The sequence below is a fragment of the Rhinoraja longicauda genome, chromosome 7 (assembly GCF_053455715.1).
Source record: "Rhinoraja longicauda isolate Sanriku21f chromosome 7, sRhiLon1.1, whole genome shotgun sequence".
Taxonomy (NCBI): domain Eukaryota; kingdom Metazoa; phylum Chordata; class Chondrichthyes; order Rajiformes; family Arhynchobatidae; genus Rhinoraja; species Rhinoraja longicauda.
The window spans coordinates 42,037,330-42,048,331 of NC_135959.1; the positions used below are offsets into that span (position 1 = coordinate 42,037,330).

Genomic DNA, 11,002 nt, shown 5'->3' on the forward strand with positions numbered 1-11,002 from the left:
GGTGCGGCTCGGCCGCTGGACTTTACATCGCCCGGTGCGGCTTGGCCGCTGGACTTAACAGTGCCCGGTGCAGCTCGGCCGCGGGACTTAACATCGCCCGGTGCGGCTCGGCTGCGGGACTTTACATCGCTGGTGCGGCTCGACCACGGGACTTTTCATCGCTGGTGCGACTCGGCTGCGGGACAACATCGCCCGGTGCGGTTCGGCTGCGGGACTTTACATCGCTGGTGCGGCTCGACCACGGGACTTTTCGCCCGGTGCGGCTCGGCTGCGGGACTTAACATTGCCCGGTGCGGCTCGGCTGCGGGACTTTATATCGCTGGTGCGGCTCGACCACGGGACTTAGCTGCGCAAGGCTTGGTCGCGGGGCCTTTCATCGCCCGGCTCGGCCGCGAGACGTTTCAGCGCCCGGTGCGATTCAGCCGGGGGGGGACTTCCATCCCGTTGCGGGGACTGTGCGGGTCGGTCGGGGACGAGCTGTCTGTCCGTGGGCGTGGGGAAGAGAGTGGAAGTTTTGTTGCCTCCATCACAGTGAGGGGGTGTTTGGAGTCACTGTGATGGACGTTTGTGTTGGGGCTATGTGTCTTGTGTTCTTTTTTTCTATGACTGCTATGTTGTTTCGTTCGGTACTTCGGTACCAAATGACAAATAAAGCTCTGTTATACTGTTATTAGAAGCAACACCAGCAAGTTTGCGGATGAGACAAAGCTGAGTGGTAAACTGTGAAGAGGATGTTAGGAGGTTGCAGGGTGACCTGGACAGGTTGAGTGAGTGGGCAGATGCGTGGCAGATGCAGTATAATATTGATAAATGTGAGGTTATCCACTGGCAGCAAAAACAAGGAGGCAGATTATTATCTCAATGGTGTTAGGTTAGGTAAGGGGGAGATGCAGCGAGACCTGGGTGTCCTTGTACATCAGTCACTGAAAGTTGGCGTGCAGGTACAGCAGGCAGTGAAGAAAGCTAATGGAATGTTGGCCTTCATAACAAGAGAATTTCAGTATAGGAGTAAAGAGGTTCTTTTGCAGTTGTATAGTGCCCTGGTAAGACCACATCTGGAGTATTGTGTACAGTTTTGGTCTCCTAATTTGAGGAAGGACATCCTTGTAATTGAGGCAGTGCAGCGTAGGTTCACGAGATTGATCCCTGGGATGGCGGGACTGTCATATGAGGAAAGATTGAAAAGACTAGGCTTGTATTCACTGGAGTTTAGAAGGATGAGAGGGGATCTTATAGAAACATATAAAATTATAAAAGGACTGGACAAGCTACATGCAGGAAAAATGAACCCAATGTTGGGTGAGTCCAGAACCAGGGGTCACAGTCTTAGAATAAAGGGGAGGCCATTTAAAACTGAGGTGAGAAAAAACTTTTTCACCCAGAGAGTTGTGAATGTGTGGAATTCTCTGCCACAGAGGGCAGTGGAAGCCAAATCACTGGATGGATTTAAGAGAGAGTTAGATAGAGCTCTAGGGCCTAGTGGAATCAAGGGATATGGGGAGAAGGCAGGCACGGGTTATCTATTGGGGACGATCAGCCATGATCATAATGAATGGTGGTGCTGGCTCGAAGGGCCGAATGGCCTCCTCCTGCACCTATTTTCTATGTTTCTATGTAAATCTAAGGAAAATAATCCATTCCTGAACCAGTACAACTACAAAGCTATGAATTAATCACAAAAGGGGTTTAGTTAGTTTAGAGACACACCGTGGCAACAGGCCCTTTGATCCACCGAGTTCACATTAACCATCCATTACCCATTCACGCTAGTTCCATTCTACACACTAGGGGCAATTTACAGACTGCCAATTACCCTACAAACCCGCACGTCTTTGGGATGTGGAAGGAAACCAGGGCACCCAAAGGAAACCCACGGTCACAGGGAGAATGTGCAAACTCCACGCAGGCAGCATCCGAGGTCAGGATCGATCCCGGGTCTCTGGCACTATGAGGCACCAACTCTACCGCTGCATCACTGGTCCACCCTATTGTAGCTCGACATACTATTTTCAGGAACTTACTTGACTAAACACCCCAGCCTGCTGTAAGATGTCTTGTCTCAGTTTTGCAGCTTGGTTTGCATGGAAAGATTGCTTTTGACTCTGAATCACGAAGACAACGTCATTCAATTCTGTAAAACAAAGGTCACACTGTGAGTACTGCAGGATTGGGTGAAAATATATCACTGCTTTAATATAAATGTTGAACATTTTATATAAATGTGCTTAAAGAGTACCATGTTTTCAGTCTGAAGAAGGGTCCTGACCCAAAACGTCGCCGCTGGCTGACCAGTTCAGTGACTCCAGCACCTTGTGTTCGATACAATGATAGGCACACATAGGAACATCAATTTAGAGATACAGCGTGGTAATAGGCCTTTTGGCCCACTGAGTCCGGGCCAACCAGTGATCACCCAATACACTAGCATCATCTTACCCACTAGGGACAAATTACAATTTTTACCAAAGCCAATTAACCTACAAACCTGTACCTCTTTGGAGTGTGAGAGGAAACCGGAGCACCCGGTCACGGGGAGAATGTACAAGACGGTCACGGGGAGAATATACAAACTCCGTACAGACAGCATCCATATCAGGTTCAAACCCGGGTCTCTGGTGCTGTAAGGCAGCAACTCTACCGCTGCACCACTGTGCCACCACAAATTTCTACCTACATGTATCTAAAAAATATTTAGAAGAATTTCATTACCCAATGAATTACATCTTTGAAACGGGTATCTCTAAGAAGAATCCACCATCAGCACAAGGGATAATGGTAGAATAAAGTACGCTGTTAAATTTCTGCAACAGCACAATTCAACCATGAAACGTCACTTATGCATGTCCTCCAGAGATGCTGCCTGACCTGCTGAGTTACTCCAGCACTTTCTGTTCCATACAATGATTGCCTCATAGTCAGAGAACGTGGAAAGAGGTCCTTCGGCCCAACTTGCATACGCCAACCAACATACTCCATCTACACTAGTCCCATCTGCCCGCGCTTAGCTCATAACCCTTGAAACACATCTTATCCATGTACCTTAAATGTTATGATAGTAACTGCCTCAACTACCTCCTCCGGCAGCTCGTTCCATATACCCACCACCCACAAAAAAGTTATCCCCCAGGTTCTTATTAAATCTTTCCCCCTCACCGTAAATCTATGATCTCTGGTTCTTGATTCCCCTACTCTGGGCAAGAGACTCTGTGCGTCTACCCGATCTATTCCTCCCATGATTTTGTACACTGTTTCCTGCTCCAGCACAAAATTGATTTTCTTGCATAGTGTTACTGGGCGCAAAAGGTTTAGAAACAATTCCCAACATCATTCCACAATGATCATAAATGAAAGAAATTTCTCAAATGGTTCAACAATTGGGTAAAATTAGGTCCTAGTCATTCCTGGTATTAGTCAGTCTCAGTATAGATAACAGTTTTGCAATAATTCACACTACCCCCAGACTAACAAGCAAAAGGTATGAAAGTGTGAAATAGGAAGGACCAGCCTCAGTTGTAACAGACCACATTGAGTTTAGAATGAGGAGGGGGGGTCCTCATTGAAACTTACCGAATAGTGAAAGGCCTGGATACAGTGGATGTGGAGGACGTTTCCACTAGTGGGAGAGCCTAGGACCAGAGGGCACAGCCTCGGTATAGAAGGACATGCCTTTGGAAAGGAGATGAGGAATTTCATTAGTCAGAGGGTGGTGAATCTGTGGAATTTGTTGCCATAGATGGCTGTGAAGACCAAGTCAATGGATATTTTTAAGGTGGAGATTGAAAGATTTCATGATTAAGAAGGCAGGAGATTGGGGTTGAAAGGGATAGATCAGCCATGATTGAATGGTGGAGTAGACTTGAGGAGCTGAATGGCCTAATTCTGTGAACAAGCAAGTTAACGAGCCCGAATGGGGAACCAGTTATCTTCTGGGGCAGCACAGTGGCGCAGCGGTCGATCTGCTGACTCACAGTGCCAGAAGCCAGGGTTTGATCCTGACGACTGGTGTTGCCTGGGTGGAGTTTAAACGTTCTCCCTATGGCCGCCTGGGTTTTCTCCAGGTACTTCTGTAAATTGTAAATTGTCCCATGTATAGGGTAGTGCTAGTATACAGGGTGATCGTTGGTCGACACGGACCCGGTGGGCTGAAGGGCCTGTATTCAAGCTGTATCTCTAAAGTCTAATGTAAAGAGCGAAAACTGAAGAATGATCATAAGATCATAAGTGATAGTAGAATTAGGCCATTCAGCCCATTAAGTCTACTCCGCCATTCAATCATGGCTGATCTATCTCTCCTTCCTAACCCCATTCTCCTGCCTTCTCCCCATAACCTCTGACACCCTTACTAATCAACTTATGATATGATAGTTATTTTTTATTCCATAAAGGATTTTGGCGTCCGAAATAAAATAACACAAAGGTGTGCTTCGAAGTAAAAAATGCCTCTTTTAGAGAGTGGTAATATGAAAACCTACCAATAGGCATCTTCTGTGATTCACTGCTGTCCAATGAACCCTGCAAAGAGAGATTTTATGAAATCTTGAGCGTGAACACAAATGTGTGTACATCAGAATCAGAAGAAACTGCTGGAGTCTCAATTGAAAGACAAAGTGCTGGAGGAACTCAGCGTCAGATCCCAACCGCAGGCCTGGCTCGCCTGCTACGGAACCGGGAACCCGCCCGGAGAGGAAGATGGAGGGAGATGGTGGCAGAAACTGGACAAACGGCCGGTAAGAAGAGCCTTACCTTCCATGCCCTCAAATTCGGCTGCTGGAGGCACCCCCCAGGGAACAATGGCTGAGGAGGGCCGTGCGAGGCGAGGGTCAACACTTTCACAGGACGACCGGAATGGGGCAACAGGCCTATGTGGCCAACTGCAACTGGGACTGTAAAATGGTACCAAAATGGCACCTCTTGCTTACAGGCTCAGTGGGCTGTTCTGTACATTTCTGCACTAACCAGGGGATTATGCTTATGTACGGTGATAGTCTTGCTGATCAGTATGCAAAAAAAAAAGTATTTCACTGTACCTTGGTACACGTGATAAAGAAACCATTGATCCATCGGTCTGTAGAGGGAATGGGCAGACGATTCGGGCTGGGACCCTTCTTCAGCCTGAATGGAGTCCGTATGAGGAAAGGTGCTAACCCGAAACATCGTCTATCCATTCTGTCCACAGATGCTGCCTGACCCGCTGAGTTCCTCCAGCACTTTTTATCATACAGATTTTAAGATACAAGCATGTTTTCCCACTCCCTTTATATGTTTCAAGTAATCAAGTTACTTCAATCTAAAGAGTCAAATAATTTAGATTACAACTAGATTAATAAGATTAAAATTGCTAAACTGGGGAGTAACTCAGCAGATCAGGAAACATCTGTGGAGGGAAAGGACAGGCAATGTTTCTCTTTGAGAACCTTCTTCAGACTGAAAGGTCCCCGACTGAAATGTCACATATCTATTCCTTTCACAAATGTTGCCAGATCTGCTGAATTATTCCAGCTCTGTGTTTTGCTCAGGATTCCAGCATCCACAGTTCCTGTGTCTCTGTTCCTAATAACATTCAAGCTAGAATTAACCGTTACTGTTTCCCCCAAAATACATCTCTGATGGCACCGAGTGTTTAATTCTCATATTTATCAACAACAGAACAATGAAATTCTTACTTGCAGCAGGATAACAGATTTGTAAACATGGTACTCGTAAGTTCACAAGGTATATGAGCAGAATTAGGCCATTGGGCCGATTGAGTCCACTCCACCATTCAATCATGGCTGATCTATCTTCCCCTCTCAACCCCAGTCTCCTGCCTTCTCCCCATAACCCTTGACACCTTTACTAATCAAGAATCTGTCAATCTTCACTTTACAAATACCCAATGACTTGACTCTACAGATAACATAATAAACAGAAAAACAAAATCAATCATTTAAAACCCCAATACTAGTGCAAAAAGCCTGAAATCCTTGGTGCAACCAAGACAGTTCATAGTGTAGTTAGTAGTTTTGTATTGGACCTATTCATAAAGTAATACTAGACAAGGACTTTATCTTCACACACAGCAGCTGAAGGCAGGATCAAACCCGGGTCTCTGGCGTTGTAAGGCAGCAACTACCAATGCACCACTGTGCCCCGGAGGCTGCATTTTAAAAATAAAGTGCTCAAATTTGCATCTTTTTTAGTTCGGATTTATATGTTTAATTTACCCGTTTTTGAATTAAGCACTGCTTTATAGGAACGTAACTCCTGTGTACAATGTGTGGTGCCTGTATTTAGAAATGTGGCATGGAATGAGGTCATACCTGTGATGTATCCTGTTCCTTTGCCATTCCCAGGATAACGTTGAAAAACAACACTGAAACAATTTAAAAAGTTATTTAGTAAAAATTATGAATCATATAATTTAGTATATTTAGTACATTTCCTGTTCTTGAAAAGTATGTCACATTATTACAATCACTGGACTTGGTGGTGGAATACACACACTAACATTAAATAACATTTAAACATTAGACCAAAAGCAATGCAAATTTTGATTAAATAAAAATAAATTGAAGAAAGGTTCCAGCCATGGACTCCACCAATTTCAATTTTCTAAATCCCAAACCTTTTCTCATTCTTCTTACTTAATTTTTCTTCTTGTCTCATTATTATTCTTCTCAAGTAATCCTTGAGGATTGCTATTATGAGTGTTAATCTACACAAGTAATTTACCTCCAAAATGGACACAGGTGGAATATTAATTTAATTTAGTTTATTATTGTCACATGTACCAAGATACAGTGAAAAGCTTTTGTTTGTGTGTTATCCAGTAAAAAAAACTATACATGAATACAATCAAGCCGTCCAAAACACACAGATAAAGGATAAAGGGCACAACATTTTGTGCAAAGATATAACATTGAAGTCCGATAAAGTCCAATTAAAGGTAGTTCAAAGGTCTTCAATGAGGTAGATGTGAGGTCAGAACCACACTCAAGTTGGTGAGAGGACAATTCAGTTGCCTGATAACAGCTGGGAGAAACTGTCCCTGAATTTGGAGGTGTGAGTTTTCAAACTTATGTACCTCTAGATTGGAAGTCGTGGGGCAGTTTTATTTTAGTTCATCTGCTGAAAAGTTACAGTAAGAAGGATATTACATTTTAACTGAGACATGAGGAACTGCAGAGGTTATACTGCAGTAATGTTGCTGAATATGATCTGCTTACACCAAAAGCTTACTGCCTGAGGACATTGAAAAGCAAAACAAAAACTGCAGATGCTGTAAATCTGAAATAAAAACCAACAATCCCGGAGATGTTCAGCTGAAGGGCGGCACGGTGGTGCAGTGGTAGAGTTGCTGCCTCACAGCGCCAGAGACCTGGTGCTGCCAGTGTGGATTTTGCACATTCTCCCTGTGACCACGCGGGTTTACTCTGGGTGCTCCGGTTTCCACCCACATCCCAACGACGTACAGGTTTGCAGGTTAATTGGCTTCTGTAAATTGCCCCTAGTGTGTAGGGAGTGGATGAGAAAGTGGGATAACATAGAACTAGTGAGATCAATGGTCAGTGTGGACTTGGTCGGCTGAAGGGCCTATTTCTGTGCTGTATCTCTAGTCTAAAATAAACTAAAGTTCTCAGTACTGCCTATCATTAAAGCAGTCTTCACTATGTAGTTTTAAAAAAATTGGTTTTAGACATTTTATTGTCTTCATGTATGATTCTCATTTCTCCCTTATTTACCACACATTAATTTATAAATTATTTACAATGCGCAATCTGAAGAAGGGTTCGGGACTGAAATGTCACCAGTCCATTCCCTCCACAGATGCTGCCTGAACCATTGAGTTCCTCTAGCACTTTATCATAATCATAGTCACACAACATGGAAACATGCCCTTCAGCCTAACATGCCTACGCAGACCAAGATGACCCTTCGACAATAGTCCCACCTGCCCTCGTTTGGCCCATATCTCTCTAAAACATTCCTGTCCAAATGTCTTTTGAATGCCCTTATAGTACCTGCCTCAACTGCCTACTCTGGCAGCTCGTTCCATTTATCCACCATTCTGTGAGTGAAAAAGATGCCTCTCAAGTTTGTATTAAATGTTCCCCTCTCATCTTAAACCTATGTTGTCTGGTTCTTGATTCTCCCACCCTGGGTAAAAGAAACTGTTCATTCACCTCATGATTCTAATTCCCTCATGATATAAGATCTCCCTTCAGAGTCCTGCGCATCAAGGAATAAACTCCTAGCCTGTCAAACCTCTCATAGACAATAGACAATAGGTGCAGGAGGAGGCCATTCGGCCCTTCGAGCCAACACCGCCATTCAATGTGATCATGGCTGATCATTCTCAATCAGTACCCCGTTCCTGCCTTCTCCTCATACCCCCTGACTCCGCTATCCTTAAGAGCTCTATCTAGCTCTCTCTTGAATGCATTCAGAGAATTGGCCTCCACTGCCTTCTGAGGCAGAGAATTTCACAGATTCACAACTCTCTGACTGAAAAAGATTTTACCTCATCTCAGTTCTAAATGGCCTACCCCTTATTCTTAAACTGTGGCCCCTTGTTCTGGACTCCCCCAACATTGGGAACATGTTTCCTGCCTCTAACGTGTCCAACCCCTTAATAATCTTATACGTTTCGATAAGATCTCCTCTCATCCTTCTAAATTCCAGCGTATACAAGCCTAGTCGCTCCAGTCTTTCAACATATGACAGTCCCGCCATTCCAGGAATTAACCTAGTAAACCTACGCTGCACGCCCTCAATAGCAAGAATATCCTTCCTCATGTGACAATTAAACTCTTGACTATAGAAAGAAGGAATTGTAGGTGCTGGTTTCCAAAAAATGGGACCAAGTGTAAGTGTTTTAGACCAGCGGACTATGTAAAAACACTGCTGTAATTTCTACATAGTGAAACCAAAATGTATAAAAATGGTCTTTATTAAAATCTGACAATGTGCACTTTAACCACATGTGATTTCTTTTCTAGTACAAAAATCTCAAATTGTGGAGTAGAGGCAAATAAATAATGGGTCTTTGTCCCAAACATTATGGAGGGCACTGTATATAATATATAATTATTTAACATATATTCCAGTATACATATATATATATATATATAGCAATATATGCCATATGTACAACAAAAATATATTCAGTACATATAGTATATAATTATTCAACATAGTATACAAGTATAATATATGTAAACAATAAATTATACAAGTATACCATTGTATAGTTCAATATTAAAATAATTCAATAATTCAGGCAGAATTATACCGCATTATGTCCTAATTATGACTTATAACTCAGGCAGATGGGTCCTGACCCAAAACATAATCTATCCGCGTTCCTCAGGGATGCTACCTGACCTGCTGAGTTACTCCAGCACTTTGTGTCTTTTTTTTTTGTTGCAATCCAGCATTTGCAGTTCCTTCTTTTTTTGCACAATAAAAGTTGCAGGTCACACTTCTTCAAACTGAAGGACGTTAAAAAAAAAAAGTTGGGGGTGGGAAGCACAAGCTGGAAAAATAGTTGCAGTTAGTGGAGGTTCCAGCAACAGTCAATGGAATGAATAGGCTCCAAAGGACCCAGTAACATGCAGCTAGCTGATCTCTGCTTTCTTATCCACCTACTGCACACATTAGGAATGATCTACAGAGGGCAACTGGTGTGCGACCTTTGTGAGGTGTAGGACATGCCTTGACCTGGAAAGAGAGAGAGAGAGAGAGAGAAACACACAAACACACACACGATGTCCAATTCTCAAACTCCAACACTCCTGACAAAACTTGGGCCTCTGCAGATCCCGGTACATCTCCGGGCCCGAGCTATTGCCTGAAGTTAACACTCCTGCAGCAGTGGCAGTGCATTCCTCCCCCCCCCCCCCCCCCCCGCCGCCGCCGCTCTGGTGCATTGCATTGCATTGAGAGAGCGGCTCCTGTAAATCGGTGCAGCGATCTTACCCGAAGCAGCAATGTGCTGAGTACGGCGGCCCGCCAGCATCTCCGGCAGCAAGCGGCGTTGGAGCAGCGAACACCGTGCATATATATATATATATCCAGGATCAACCCGGGCAGAGCAAACCAACCCACCACCAAAGCCGAGCAGCGCCCTCCACAGTCTGAGCCATTTGGTTTCAGCTTTGCAAACTTTACATACATGCACTTCCTTTCTCTTTTTGACTAAATCTAAGGTTCCTCACCCTTGCACTGGGATATAAAACAGTACAGCACAGGGACAGGCTCTTCAGCCCCATAATGTCGAAATAAAGAACTGTAGATGCTGGTTTTATACCTAAGATGGGCACAAAATGCTGGAGTAACTCTGTGGGTCGGGCAGCATCTATGGGGAACATGGATAGGTGAGGTCAGGTGAGGTCAGGACAAAAATAGTGCATAATATTTATTGAATGTTCAATATTGTATACTTCAACATAATATACAAGTGTAGAATACAAGTATACAATAAAGTATGTAATAATCAACTATATAAGTATACAATCACATGGTAGACTGAAGAAGGGTCTCGACCCAAAACGTCACCCATTCCTTCTCTCCAGAAATGCTGCCTGTCCTGCTGAGTTACTCCAGCATTTTGTGTCAACCTTCGATTCAAACCAGCATCTGCAATTCTTTCCTATATGCTTCAATATTGAAGCAATTCAGACTGAATTATGCCCCTCTATATTATGGCCAATTAGGACATAATTCAGTCTGAAGAAGTGTCCCGGCCCAAAATGCCACCTATCCATGTTCTCCACAGATGCTACCTGACCCACAGAGTTACTCCAGCACTTTGTGTCTACCTCCAGCCCCAATGCCTGTGCCAAACATGATGCCAAGACCATCTCTTATCTGGATTTGATTTGCTGGTTTACAAAAAAATGGACACAAGGTGCTGGTGTGGACACAACCAAGACCATCAAACTCCATCTACACTTCACACTGCCTCGGCAAGGCCACCAGCATAATCAAGGACCAGTCTCACCCCCGGCCGCGTCCTCTTCTC

At 44.1% G+C, this 11,002-nt stretch overlaps 1 protein-coding gene across 2 annotated transcripts in view; it reads right to left on the reverse strand.

Moving 5' to 3' along the window:
* b3glcta (beta 3-glucosyltransferase a) overlaps window positions 1–10,047 on the reverse strand; it is a 72,230-nt gene extending 62,183 nt beyond the window's left edge. For both annotated transcript variants that reach the window (XM_078403040.1, XM_078403039.1), the window contains exons 1-4: window positions 9,958–10,047; window positions 6,300–6,352; window positions 4,473–4,512; window positions 2,022–2,131 (exon numbers count right to left, since the gene is read on the reverse strand). In XM_078403040.1, coding sequence (XP_078259166.1) covers window positions 2,022–2,131; window positions 4,473–4,512; window positions 6,300–6,352; window positions 9,958–9,997 — 243 coding nt within the window. In that variant the 5' untranslated portion in view covers window positions 9,998–10,047. The remainder of the gene's footprint in view (window positions 1–2,021; window positions 2,132–4,472; window positions 4,513–6,299; window positions 6,353–9,957) is intronic.
* Window positions 10,048–11,002: the final 955 nt, after the last annotated feature.